At 42.1% G+C, this 15,075-nt stretch overlaps 1 protein-coding gene across 1 annotated transcript in view; it reads left to right on the top strand.

Annotated features, from left to right (window-relative positions):
• Positions 1–14,561, top strand: part of ITGB3BP (integrin subunit beta 3 binding protein) — a 53,641-nt gene extending 39,080 nt beyond the window's left edge. Inside the window, exons 8-9 of the mRNA XM_072638206.1 lie at positions 7,587–7,637; positions 14,217–14,561. Of these exons, the coding sequence (XP_072494307.1) occupies positions 7,587–7,636 (50 nt within the window). The 3' untranslated portion in view covers position 7,637; positions 14,217–14,561. The remainder of the gene's footprint in view (positions 1–7,586; positions 7,638–14,216) is intronic.
• The last annotated feature ends 514 nt before the right edge of the window (positions 14,562–15,075 follow it).

The raw sequence follows: 15,075 nt of genomic DNA, 5'->3' as shown, positions 1-15,075 counted from the left end.
CATTTTTATGATCTCTTGGGGATACAGTCCTAGTAGCGATATTGCTGGGTCAAAGGGTATGCACATTTTTGTAGCCCTTTGGGCATAGTTCCAAATTGCTCTCCAGAATGGTTGGATGCGCTCGCAGATCCACCAACAATGAATTAGTGTTCCAACTCTCCCACATCCTCTCCAGCATTTATCATTTTCTTGTTCTGTCATGTTTGCCAATCTTATAGGTGTGATGTGGTACCTCAGAGTTGTTTTGATTTGCATCTCTCTAATCAATAGAGCATTTTTTCATATGATTATAGATATCTTTAATTTCTTCTTCTGAAAATTGCCTGTTCATATCCTTTGACCATTTATCAATTGGGGAATGACTTGTATGATTATACATTTGAGTCAGTTCTCTATATATTCTAGAAATGAGGCCTTTATCCCCAAGCTTAGCTGTAAAAATTCTTTCCCAATTTACTACATCCCTCTGGATTTTGGTTGCATTGGGTTTGGTTGTGCAAAAACTTCTCAGTTTAATGTAATCAAAATTATCCATTTTGCCTTTCATAATGCTTTCTATCTCTTCTTTAGTAAAAAATTCTTCCCTTCTCCATAAATCTGATAAATACACTATTCCTTGCTGCTGTGGAGGGTATTTCACATGTGTAAATAGCTTCCCCTCCCATACTCATACCCCTAAAACATCACAAAGCTGTGGTGATCTGAGTTGTAATTAAAAACCTTTCAGCATGGATTCATCATATACTACATGAGAACTGAAGCTAACAACAAGAAAAGAAGAAGTGCGTTCCAGATAGCGTTCCAAAGGCCCCTCCTTTGGGGCCCTAAGAGGGAAGCATCCCCTTTTCCTTGTGCTGATGTAAGCAGCCTCTCAATGTTCAGATAGTTTTTGAAAATTGCTGCCCCCAGACAGGTGGATTAAAGCTTGTTTTTTCAGTATATTGTATCTTAGGTAATGCAGTTTGTGAAATAGTTTTTTTTTTATTTTTTTTAATATTCTACAATCACTACCATAAAACTTAGATTTTTACCCCCCCACACTTACCCCCATCTACCCCCTCCCTCCCCACGATAGCATACAATTCTATATAGGACCTACATATACTTTCCTATTGAATACGTTTTCACTGAAGTCATGCTATGTAGATGAACTAAAATAAATGGAAGAAATCATATAACAAATCAAAACATAATACACACACACACACACACACACACACACACACACACACACGATCTGCTACATTCTGCGAATGAATTCCATAGTTCTTTCTCTGAACGTGGAAGGCATTTTGCCTTAGAAAACCATTGGGAATTTTTTTTTTTTTTAAGTTCTTGCGTTATTACAAAGTTCCAAGTCTACCAGAAAACACTCTCGCACACTGTGGTCGTTGCTGTGCACAAAGTTCTCCTGGTTCTGCTCCTCTCGCTCAGCATCAGATCATACAAGTCCTTCCAGGCCTCCCTGAAGTCTCCTTGTTCATCATTTCTTGTGGCGCAATAGCATGTGAAACAGTTTTGCTAATTCCCTGCCGTGTTCTTAGTTGGTGCTCTCACCAGGAAGTCCTTGCTTTCTGAACTTTGTGCTGCTTTTGCCCGATTTTCTGTATTGTTAGTGAAGGAGTCGTGGGCCCGCCCTTTTGGTTGTTGTTTACCTGTGGTCTCAGCGTCAGACATTAGCAGATGGGAGGAAGGGAAATGTAGGCGAGGTTTCTTCGAAGTGAGTTTTAACCTAGATTCAGAAAGGATCAGCTTTGGCTTATTTCCATGCTGGTGCTTACTTCCAGCTTTTTCTTTCTTTTACATTTTCCTTTGCTGTCTCTTTTCTCTGTTATACCGTTAAAGATTTCAGGAGTTACAGGGGGAAATACCAGCTAATTTTGTGGATTCCTGGGGTTTTGATGGTATTACGAATTATAAAAATTAGATAGCCTTAGTGAGACCTTGGGTTTTGCCATTTAATATAATGGTGAAACCCCAGAAAAACACATAATTATTTTCACTGATCAAAGACTATCCAACAGGGCTAGAGTTGTCATGGGCTTATAAAGGGCATTTGTAAAATGCTTATGGAATTAGCAGCATCAGGAGAATTCCTGCCCCTGGCCCCTGACTTTGGGGTTTTATGTCGTTTATTTATTTATCCATTTCATTACTGATCTTGTTTTGTTCCGTGGAGGTTGCATTTCTCATATTAGCAATAAGAAGAAAATGATTTCAGATAAGTAGATGCTTCCTTGTTTATACAATTGAAGTGTGCACCTTGGGCAGAGGGAAGGTGAATCTTCTTGCCAGCGTGAAGAAATAGAATCCAATGAATTCAGTTTTGTGAGCAACAGAAGAGAGTTCATTTCCAAGTACAGAGCCGCACCACATAGCAGGAAGTACTCCTGACTCCACGTTCCCTAAGATTGTTAACTTCGTGGCCATTTGGTAAACGGTGGAATGAAGGATTCTTTGACTCTTGGATGTGGATGTGGATTTTCATAATTATTTTTAATTAGTTATGCTGAAGATTTAAAACCTAGGCCCATTCTGTGGGTTGATACAGATGGAATGTCACATTGTCATCACATGGTAAGGCATGAAATTTATTTACTTTACATAAACAGCCTCTACTTAAAACAACTCGATACAAAACATTCCTTAGTCAATGGGCAGCATTCTTCAGCATCGGGTGTGTTCATTTTTTGTTAGGCACATAAAAAAGAGCTTCCTTGTTTGTCCGTGACTAGCACTCAGAGTAAACAAAATGTTTTTGGTTAGAGTGTAAGCAGACCGTACATACAGCATTTGCCAAGAGATGAAATCGAGACCATGAGCTTCAGTCCAAAACACATTTCATCTGTTCTGAGAAGAAATGTGTAGGTTAGGCTCTGCATATTTTAAATGGAAATGGAAGGTCGAACTTTGTGTGCTGAGAGCAAACAGTATTCCTCCAAAACTGACTGTTTCAGCTATTTATTGTAGAAAATATTTACAGAATTTCTAGGTCTAGGCTTGAAAAAAAATTTGTCTGAACCAGAATTTTGATGACTTTTCACAGTCTGCTATGTTCTTTTTACATTGTAAAGGGAGGCTTGGTTGAAGGATTTTTAAATGACCAAATTCTTCCATTATTCTCAGACTGTGTTGTAGATTGAATATTGCCTTTTCTTTCCACCACCCACTAGAGGAGGGTTTTTTTTCCCTTTTAACTTAAAAATGTGTGATTCTCTCTCCCACTCAGTCTTCTTTGGGGAAAAAAAATCAGCCTCCAGGCTCCACACTTTTATTCCCATAAGATGACTCTTTGTTTCTTTTTTATGTGTACATTCGTCTACATCTTTTCCCAAAGATGTGTTTCAGTTGAAGAAGCCTCATTTTGAAGTTTTAAAGATGAATTTTTGGGGAACAACAACAAAAAATGTCCTGCTCTAATGCCGTCACACCCAGTGTTCTTGGGAAGAGAAATGGAAGTCTTCCTTTTCTGACCCTCAGTGGACATTCATGTGTGTACATTCATGGACGCTTGCTGACCTCATGCAGACCCCAGAGAAGCCACTGGTAGGCTTCTGATTTTTGTGCTCTGTTTACCAATGTTTTTGTAACAGATGTACAGATCATTTAAAAAATGACTACATTCATCTTGCCCAGGGGTTTAGTGAAATCCTTAGACTGGTCCATTAATATTCAGGGGCTACTCAATAATTTCTACTGTATTCGCAATTTCTTGCTCTAAAAGGAATGTCATTTGATCATTTAAATGATGAGTAAATAGTTTTGAGAAGTGCTGTCGGGTTGGACTCACTTAGCAACAATTATGTGTGAGAGAGGCCTAAACAAAGTGCTCCTCAGACATCAACGCTATCCAGGTGCTCGGGATGTGCTGATGACAACAGAATGAAAAAGAAAGACCGTAATAACTCTGACTGGTTTTCTCTGCAGAAGGTATTGATTATTTGTGTGTGGTGAGAGATTTGGAAAATTCAATTAAAGGGCTTGTGCAAAGCTTTCATAAATTCTCCTTCTGCAGCGTGTACACAGACATTGGTGCATCTTAAATCAGTGCAGCACTTCACAATATATTTTCTTTGAAACATAAAAATAAATAACGTTTAAACAGTTCTGCTTACTACAGAAACAAATCTGATTCTGTGAGAAGCATTTCGTCATGTGCTCTCACTGACTCGCACACATTCGCCAGCTCTAACAAATTGTACCGACATTTTCTCCGGAGACATATCTCAGATACTATGAATGTTTAAATGAGCAGATGGGCAAGAAGGGATGTCAGCAATATAAAAATTGATCAGTTAAAAGATAAAAGCTAAGTAAAGAGATTTGTATGGTCGTCTTAATAGGTTTTATTAAATAAAAATACTATAAAAAGACAGTAATGAATAGACCGAAGGCTTTAACTGTGCTTGAGGTGGAGAAAATTATTCTGCTACATTTAGAAGAAGATTGGCTTTATATCACCCGACAGGTGAACATTTTTTTTCCTGTTTTAGCTCTGTAAATGTTATAGAGTACTAGAACGTGTCCTCCTTCTGTCCTCCCCTTCCCTCCTCCCCCCCAAAAAACTTTAAAAGCTTAGACAAGTTTTTAGAATTGGTGGTATGCAATATCTATGAAAGTAGTTAAACCGGTGGGTTGCATGGTAATTAATAGCAGGGAGGGGAATAGAGAAGACGTTGGACTGATTTCAGGCCTCACATTGAAGAAAATATTTTTGTTTTTATTCAGATCATAGGGGAGGGGGGAACAATCCAGAAGAAAATCCGAATTTTTGCATGAGTCACTTTGAGATTAAATTCAGCCATGATTTAGGGGAAAGTGAGACACAGCTCCGAGAATGGCTGTGTCTTTGTCATTGTTGGGCCTAGTTTTCAGGAGAAATCTTCCATCGCTGTAATTAGAATTTCTAAATAACTAGAGGAAGAGCATTTTGTGTGATTATGCAGAAGCATTTCTAGCCCCCAGAACCATCACCTCGCTCTGTCTGGGTGAGGCCTAACTGTGCCCGTCAGCCATTCCACCCACAGTTTAATTAGGAAGGAAGCTGAGGCAAGATTTATTAAATCATTAAATTAAAATCTTCCTCAATGAGGCTGTCAGCCCAAAAGTTCTTTCTTTATTATACTTAAAGAGGCATATTTTCTCATTTCAAGTGTGAAATGAAATCTAACCCCCCCAAAAGGTGAAGAAAGACTAATTATAACATTGACTTTTGTCATATTTTTAAATGATTCTGGAACATCTTCTGTGTAACAGAAGCTGCCTTAGCAGTCGGGTTCTGGTGTGTAATCAAAAATGTAAACAACCCATTTCAGTTGGTCTTTTCTATTTAAAAACAAGATCATAAGTTTAAAAAAATGTACTCGTTGGCAGAAATTCTCACCAGCACTTCATTTCTGTGCCAGTGTGATAAAAATAATTTATTTCATTTCAAGGAGCATCTGTATATGCTGACAGCTTGTGCCCTTAGTGCTGCTGGTTGCATTTAAGATACTCTCCTCTGAGTTACTTTAGGATCTGGTCTAATATTAGCCTCCTGGCCTCTGACAGTTACTTGCTCTAGGCCCATTGTTGTCCTTAATATGTAACATAATGTGCACACATGCCCTCCTTATTTCCATTAACTCTGCAAGTGTAAGTGTGAACGCTGAAGTCAAGGCTGGATAACTCAGAACCATTCACTAATCCTTACCTCCTCGCTGGATCTGTGACCTCCTCAAAGTCGGTGCTTCTTTCTTTTTGTGGAAATCCCACCCACCAGGCTGTCCCATGCCCTGTGACCCTTATCTTTGCCTTCCAGCCACGATCCCTAGGGAACATAGGTACCTGTCTGTGCTGGGGCAGCTTGTCTGGGGTCCTGCAGCAGGCCTTCCTTCCAGGATGTTTTCTACCCCTGTTCTTAATCGATCATTAGACTGCATGACAGGCCTTCCCCATTGTCCTGGAAGTCATCTGTATTTGCCCTCACTGGACATGGTGATATTTTATTATTCACAGCCCTAGAGCAGTACCAGGGGAACCCTAGGGTTTGAAAGATGGGTTTTTATTTCAAGGAGCATTGACAATGCTGCACAATTTCCCAAAGCCTCCACCCTGCTACATCCTTCCTGTTCAGCCCAGGGCCAGCCTGGTTCCTTTCTGCACTTTCTGGTGTCTGCTCCACATTTGGGTTCTGTTGGACTGACTCATTGAGCTGTATAGAATCAGTGTTTGGCACTGACCTCAGCAGCCATCTGGACCAACCCAAACTCAAGTCTTTTCTTCATCACCACAAGTGTCTCGCTATGCTTGGAGAGCTCCCAGGAGAGCCTGCCCCTTCCACCTGGAGATGGTTTTTATTAGGAAGGAGGCAGTGTGGCGTAGTGGGTGGAGAGCCAGGAAGACCTGGATTCAAATCCTGGCTCTGGCACACAATGATGGACTGCCCTGGTTAAGTCCCTTAGCACTCAGAGCCCTGGCACCTGCTCGAAAGCCCTTCACTGTAGATCAGGTGGGGGAGTTTCCTTTGATGGTGCCAGTGCCCATCCCCCCTAACTTGACTACTCTTGGTACTCTGCCCATTGCTTCTAGTTCTTTCCTGGAGCCAAAGGAAGCAGCTCATCCTGCTTCTCCTTGTTACCTTCTCAAAACTGAAGGCACCAGCACCTGTTTTCCAGCCCAGACATCTCCATGTTCTCCACCCGTGTGGCCTTAACTGCTCCAGGCAGAGGCCCTCAGTAGTCTTCATGGTGAGCAGAGCCTTTCACTGGCTGTGTGATTCTGGCCTGTCTTCATCCCTCCCTCGCCCACTCCACACTCCAACCAAACTTGTGGCCGCCCATGCATAGCATGTCTAGGACACCCCTCTCTTCACCTCGGCCACTTTTTATCCTTCCATCAGCTCAGGTGACACCTCCTGCAATAAGACCCTTCCTGATTTCCCCCAAATACGACATTGTCCTTATTTTCTATACACGTTACCTAGACAGAGGGGCGCCTGTTCTTTCCTCTCCTAGGTTGTAAGTAGACAAGAATGGTCTCAGTATTTCCTCTGTGTGTCATGTACACCAGGTACCCAGCAGGCAGTAAATACTGTTCTGATTTTCTGACCAGTTAATGGGCCAGCCTAGCTGATCACCAGAGGGTAGTGGGAAGATTGGGGGAGGGCTGGAATTTGTGGTTATGGATGTTTCTTCTCATTTAGAGAAGGAAGCGGGCTGGGTTTGGGTGGAGCCTCCCTGACCTGCTCAGGTGAGCCCCAAGTTACAGCCAGCCAACTCCATGTTTTCAGAAAGAAGAATCCTGATAATCCTCGGTGTTTGCCCCCTCCTCTAGGAAGCCTGCCCCATTGCCCTTTAATCCCAGCTCCTCCTTCCCTCTCAGGTTCTCTCCTGTTTGTTGGCTCCTGTCTCTCCCATTTCACCCTCTTTGAAGCAGGGATTGTTTTAGCCTTCCTCTGTATCCCTAGCACTTAGCCCCATGCTTGGATGTTAGTAGGCACTTAATAAATGCTAATTTATTTTTGTTGTAGTTTGATTTAATTGGAAATATTTAATTGTAGTTTTGACAAGTCATTTTTACATCACTTAACTTTTTTCCCCCCACAGATTTTGGTCATCTCAACAGCTATGAATTCCTCAAATCCATTATTAACTGAGGTAACATTTACTTTTGTGGCTAAATTCTGCAAAATTTCCTTGTTTTTGGTTTCAATGGGGAAATTGCTTATTCTTATTTTCTGTTAGGAAACAGAAAATATAGGTATTGTCCTTTATTTGAACTAGTGCTATTCTGTTGACGTCTATGTAAGAAATTATGGTAGGAGCAAGTGTCAGGCAGAGACAGAAAAAACATCCTTGAGAAACACCATTTGGAGAGATAGTAACTTTCTCATGAATAATGATAAAGTGGTACTTGAATTGTAACAAAATTCTTAGTTGTGAGCAGCTAGCCCAGCACTGCCTGGTCACATGTTGAGTGTGAGCTCTTGATCGAGCGGGCTGGCAGAAGGAGGCATGAAGGAGTCCTTCAGCGTCCTGTCGGAAACATACATAGCAAGGAGATGAAGCAAAGGACGCTGTCATCTAATGCCTCGTCTCGCTCTTATTAGTGGTAGCTGAGCTCCCGAGAGGGATTCTCTGGGCTTTGGGTTGTTTGACTGATGAAGAATCTCTTTGTTTCTTTAGCTCAGCTCTGAATGGTGCTTTATTCTTACTAAAGCTGCCAAAGCATCAAGCCTGTGCTAAGATGTAGGTGGTATCATCATCTCTTAGACTGAGACACAGTGATATGAGGGGCGAGTTTAAGCTCCACCTACCACAGAGTTGGCTTCCCCAAAGGGACAGCATTACAGTACAGTACTGAAGCAAAATTCAACATTTGTGCTGAAGTATCTGCCTCTAAAATAGAAAGATTAATGTCACTTAAAATGTTTGTAAAGTAAATTACAGGATATAGAAATTTTCTTAGAAAGTAATTTCTGTGACTTCCATATTGACCTGGGGTTCTTGCACTTTTTTGTGTATATGCAGCTTGGTGACATATATAGACCTAAGAACAGTCTTTAAATGCATACAATACAATCTATAGAATTACAAACAAAACAGTTACATTGAAATAGATATTAAAATGACTTTTTAAAAAGTTTGTGGGTGCTAGGTTAAGAACCCTCAATGTGGACAAATATCTATTCCGATGTGACTAACTTCAGTTACTTCTATGCATTGTAAAGGACCACTAACCAAACCCTAACTCTGCACAGATCATTCTGGGGGAAAAGGCAAAACTTAGATCAGATAATGTGTGGTATCCTGCCTAATGTGTGGTGCCCAGCCAAGAATCACCATTCCCAATCAGGGTCACACTGGGCAGATTCAGGGGTACTGTCATCTCAGTCTAATTGGATTCCTAATCAGGCCACAGAAGTGAAGTTAGATAGGTCATCACTAGCCAGTACACTGTTCTAGTCTGAGACTCAGTTCCCAATAGAGGACTCTTTGTCACCATCTTGTCTTCAGGGAGGACTGTATTATGGTAGGACAGGGAGAGGGCTGGGCCTGTGACTTCCTTGATATACGTAGCTCCTCATGAGGAAAGGGCCTTGACTGATGTGGGTCAGGTCATTCTGTGCAGAGCTGCCTGTGGCACTAAGAGGCTAGACCTCTAGACTAGGGTCACAGTCAGGATGTGTTAGAGACAGGACTTGAACCCTTATACCATGTTGCATCACTTGTCTTAATGTGGTAGGAAATTCACATGGAATTAAGTTGGAATTTCCAGAACCAAGAACAATGCTTACAGCATCCCTGATGGGGTCATCCAGTATTCATGTGAGGTAACCCATTCCATTTTTAGTTAGCGCTAAAAATCTGGAAATTGTCCCTTACACTGAACCTGAATCTGCAAGCGTTTACCCTGCCATGTGGCATCACACTTGCTCAGTCCCTCTTCCATCCAAAAGCACTTCAGATACATGGGGACCGCTATCATTTCTCCTCCTGTCTTCTCTTCTGCAGGTCGAAGATGAACAGTCCCTTTTAGGTGTCCGTTGTGTGACATGGCCCCAGGCTCCCTCTCTATCCTGATCACTCAGTGTTCATTCTAAAATGGGGCACCTACATCTTAACACTTTCCTCCCAACATGAGCAAGGCAGGGCCTCCTTGGAATGTGACCTTCGTTTGGGGCACAACTTTTGTGATGTAGCCCAAGATTGTGTTAACTTTTTGACTGATCTCAAAACCATGATCTGCTCATGCTCCAAATCCTTTTCACATAAAGTATTGTCCTGCCGTGCTTCCTCCCCTCTTTGTCAATGCTCTGCTGAAGTCTGTGCCAACGGTGTCTGTGTGACCTGTTCTTGATGAAGCCATGAAACATGCTGGATTTGCCCATGATGAGTTCAGGTTACCATACCAAGGCCCTGAGAGGTCTACTGAACCTATCATCAGAGGTCTTTAAACAATAAAGAATAAGGAAGAAGTACCTTAATCAAATCAAAAAGCTTTTATTAGTACCTACTATGTGCCAGGCACTGTGCTGAGTGCCAGGGATATAAAGGCAAAAAGAGCTTACAGTCTAATGGGGCAAGACAGCAGGTAAACAAGTTTGTCCAGACATGGACAAGCTCTAGCCATGATAAGAAGATGCTAGCATGAAGAGAAATGGGGAGAAGCTGCTGGTAGAAGGTGAGATTTTAACTGTGATTTGAAGCCAGGAAGAGCCAATAGGGAGACATGAGGAGGGGAGTCATTCCAGGCATGAGAGGGGTAGCCCTGAAAGTGCAGGAAATGAAGTCTTGTTTGAAGAAAGGCAGAGAGGCCACTCACTTGGGAAGCCATAGTGGAGGGTATAAGGTTAGGAAGGGATTTAAAAGCCAAATAGGATTTTACATTTGATCTTAGATGCAATAGGGAGGCCCTGAAACAGGACTAAAAACTATGTTCCAGTACACAATCTCAGTTGTGACCAAATTCTGTAAAAGTGTGACCTGTGAATGAACATATACAAAGAAAGTGGTGATCACCAAAATGCAGGATAGCTCCCCCAAAGGCCTATCATGTTAGACTGTCAATTATTTTTTAAAAATAATCTTAACCTGTAGGACATAAAACCTATGGGTGATTTTATTTCATGTTTCAAGAATCTGAAACCCTTGTCAGTAGTAGGGAAGTTAGAAAAGGACAGAAAGATAAGTTTAGTTTTGGATGTCTGCAGGATATGTACTTCATGATGTCTAATTGGCAACTGGAGATGAGAGACTGGAGATTAGGGCTGGATAAGGAGGTCAGAGAATCATCAGTGTAGAGATGATTATTGAATCCACAGGAGTTGGTGAGATTACCATGTGAAATTGTACAGATACGGGGAATAAAAGAGAGCCCAGGAGGAAGGTCCAGCAAAGGAGACCAAAAAGGAGCAGTAACCCGTGGAGGAGGAGGATGGGGATAGAGTATTGTCACAAATCTGAAGAGAAGAGGGTTATCAAGAAGAAGGTTACTGATAGTGTCAAAGACTGAGAAAAGGCTGTTAGACTTGGCAATTAAAAGATCATTGGGAACTTTGGAGAAAGCAAAATGAGGTAAGAAGCCAGGCTGTGGAGTGTTAAGACAGTGAAGGCACCCATGGTAGACAACCTTCTCAAATTTAGTCACAAAAGAGGATCAGTATGGGATGATAGTAGGGATGAAGGGAGCAAATGCAGGACTTTTTTGTTTTTGTCTTTTTAAGGATGGGAACAGCCAGTAGACAGAGAAATTGAAGATAACTGAGGCAATCTGCTGGGAGAGATGGGATTGGATGAGATCACTTGTGCATATAGAGGTGTTATCCTAGGTAAGGAAGAGGGTCAGCCCTTCATTTGAGACAGAAGCAAAGGAGGAAACTGGCATCTGGGTGATCTGCAGTGAGGAAGGGAGAAAAAGCTCTTCATGAAGAGCCTCCATTTTTTCAGTAAACGTGAAACAAGGTTCTCAGCTGAGAGGTTGGGAGGGGAAGATCTGGTGTGAGTGAGAAAGTTGATCAGGGAAGCATAAAAAGATGCCTTGCAGCAATGAGAGCCCAGTTGAGGTTCTGTAAGAAATTTGTAGTGTATCTAGTCAATCCACTTTCATGATTTTTTCCAGCCAAGACAATAGCACGTGTGTAAGAGTGAAGGCAGCAGACGGTGGGGGTGATCTAAAGCAGAAGCTTCACTGGACAAGGTCATTGATAAGGGGGCAAGGGACTCGAGATGAAAACAGTATACACTTGAACTGGTTCACCAAGCAGTAAAGATGGGGAAAGGAAGAGAGTGGAGCTAGTGCAGGAGTGATGGCCTGGCAAAAAACTAAGGTCATGGTATGGATTGATAACAAGGGATGCAGGGCAGGAGAGATAAGAGGCCAAAAATTGTGATTAGACAGGGGAATTTCAGAGTTCATGAAAATAGAGCATTTGTGAGTGATGGCACCATCAAGGGTTGCCATCTTATGTGTGTGGCCATGGTTGGGTGGAGTCAGACTGTGAGGTTACAGTGTTTGAGGGAATTTCAGTATGTATGTGGAAACCTCCTTGCATGAGGGAAGAAGTTGGGGGGGAAATGCAGTGCAGCAGGCACTAAACTCAGTAGATAACAGCTACCAGAATTTTGATTGGATGGTCCATCTGGATTGAATCAAACTCAGAGAAAGGTTACTTAGTGAAGAGAAATCCTAACATTCACCTATTAGTGAACCTATCAACACAATGCATGAAGTCAAAATGGTGGAATGGTTCCCATCAACCTTAAGTTTCTTGATATCTGCCCCTTAGCAGATGGGCTGCTGAGGTGCTTGGACTTGGTGTCCTCACGCTCACTTCTGCTCACACCCTGCTTGGTCATTCCTCTGAGTGCCTGGCTCCACCAGATCATGTGGGCGGTTTTCATGCCAGCCCACTGACACATGGGACAGTCCTGCTTCTGCTTCTTTGCAAGGAGCCTCTTGATACTGAAAGTCCAGTGCACATAGTCCAGAGATGGCCAGAGCTCTGGGCCACAGAGGGAGCTAGTGATGTGACCCGTTTGTTGTCACAGCCTGTTGATTTCTGTGTGCTTTTCTCCTCAGCCCAGGCAGCTTAAAAAGGGGAACAAAGGCAAGACATAAAGGTAGAAGTGCACTTTCTCCACTTTTTCTGTGGGGCCAGTTTTGGTCATCATGATTACAGTGCTTTTTTTACTTCTTTTTAGCTTATAGCTACATTCCAGTTTTGCTCACTGCAGTTACCTCCGTAATCAAAGATGAATTCCTGCATTTGGCTTTTAGAGTCCTTCAGAACCTGACCTCCTACTCTTTCCAGTCTTCTTATACGTTAGTCTTTCTGCACTCCAGTGACGCTGGCTTCCTGGCTGTTCCTCAAGGCCTTCCTACCGGTCTTTCCCCATGCCCGGAATACTCTCCCTCCTTATCTTTACCTCCTGGCTTTTCCCTCAAGTCTCAGCTAGAATCCCACCTTCTGCCAGAAGCCTTTCTTAGTGCCTTCCCTTTGGGACCATCCCCAACTTTTCTCATAGATACCTTGTTTGTCCATAATGGTTGGGAGTTGTCTTCCCCATGAGATACCTTGAGAGCCCTTCTTTTTATCTCTGAGCACAGTACCTGGCACCTACTAGGGGGTTAATCAACACTGAGTGACTGCCTTCACTCTTCATCACTTTATGTAAGCGTGCCGAGATTGCTCTGCATTGTTCATGGTCATCATTCCTCAGGCCAGTTCTTATGCCATTGCCTGCCTGTATCAGTTTGCTGAGCTGTTCCTCAATTGGGGCTCCCTACTTTGTTTCCAATTTTTTTTGCAACCTCAAAAAGTGCTGTTATGAGTATTTCAGTACATCTGGACCTCTTCTTCTGCCTTTGACCTCCTTGGGGCACATGCCCAGTGGTGGGATCTCCAGGTCAAAGACTCAACACTTCAGGCTCTCTGTTAGCATAATTTCAAAGTGCTTCCCAGGTTGCAGTATCTCTTTGTCCTTGATAGTTTGAAGTGAACTTCAGCATTGTTTTGATTTGCATTTCTTTTCTTGGTAATCTGGAGCAGTTTTTCACATGGTTAATAGTTAGCCATCCTTTTGAGAATGATTTGTCCCTCTCCTTTGACCACATTCCATCGTCCCCTCTTTTTTTCAAGGTCACCTTTAGTCGCTGGCTTTCTGGGCTGCATCCACAAGGATCTCACCACCAGGAGTCCCTATTGAGATCCACAGTGACTTGGATAAACTGGGGTGACTAGATAGCCATCAGCCAAAGCACCTGCTGGTAGCGTCCATGCTTCCACTCAAGGGGCTCATTGGATTGGCGTTTTTAGTTGATGACTCCAGGATTTAAAGCCGTCAGAGGTCTTTGCTTTAAGATCCATATTTGTTCAGGCTTTTGTCCAGTTAACATAAGGTGAAGAGTGCCATGTCAGAAGAAAAATGTTGACTGCTCCTAATTAAGCAAAAGTATTTTACGATTATGCTCACAGATCTGGCATAGCTGACTCAAACATAAGCAAACAGACAGCTATGAAGTTGCAAGTATCTGGCCAGAATTGAATTTTCAAAGGTATGAGAAAAATGTTGAGTTGCAAAACCAATCCTTTAAATACTCTTGCTGGCTTATAAATGCTATTTTTAACATCTGGAAATGGGTGCGTGATCGTCTCTTAGCTCAAGTGTGGTATGCATATGTTAATTTAGAGCCTAAGGCCTGGTGACTTCATCATCATCTTTCATATCCCACAGGCGTTAGGAGAAATGCATTCAGTACGAACACCAAATTCGACATCTGTTTGGTCATATTTAAAGGGACAGAAGAAATGTTTGTAAACCAATCTGCCTGGCAGATACCAGTTCAGGACGGCTCACGGGGCTGGGCAGGTGTGCATCAGGATACAGTTTCTTGCATCTAATTTAAACTTTACTACGCACACCAGCAGATAATCTCAATGTAAATAATGCATTTCTTCATGACTCTTTTATGAACGCGTGTATGGAAAAGGATCTTGGTTTACTATTCTGTAGCACATTTTTGTTATTCTTTAAGTACAGTTTCTTATGTGGAGATTTAATAAAGCACATAATGGTGTACTTGATGGAATTCTGTCTTTTTTCCGGTTTTAGAAAAGCACTAAATTTCACAAATTAAATCTGATTCCCAGATGAAGAGACAGGCCATCAAGCTCGTGCGTTTTTGAGGTGGAGAAGGCCAGAGCATCACCAGCTTTCCCATTTTATACAGCAAAACCATCCCCCCTTTTTTTCCCACTTAACTCACATTATTGTCAAGAAGTGCCAGTTATGTTTTGTTTTTCTTAAATCTTTATATGTCTCTGTATACATGTACATATAAATGTTTATCTGTGTGGTGTCTACTGTGGGCCAGGCACTGTGGTAAGTGATTTACGATTGTTATCTCATTTGAAATAACCCATACACACACACACACACACACACACACACACACACACACACACACACACTTAAATGTACGTGGATAGATATTTAAAGATCTTGGGTTTTAGTGAGCTACAAGCTCAGTATGAATTAGCAGTGTGCTGTGACCACCCAAAAACACTCAAAATCCAAGCAAAGGAAACTTGGA

The sequence above is a fragment of the Notamacropus eugenii genome, chromosome 2, assembly GCF_028372415.1.
Source record: "Notamacropus eugenii isolate mMacEug1 chromosome 2, mMacEug1.pri_v2, whole genome shotgun sequence".
Lineage (NCBI taxonomy): Eukaryota > Metazoa > Chordata > Mammalia > Diprotodontia > Macropodidae > Notamacropus > Notamacropus eugenii.
The sequence above is the reverse complement of the archived record's forward strand: the minus strand, read 5'-3'. Positions and strand labels throughout refer to the sequence as shown.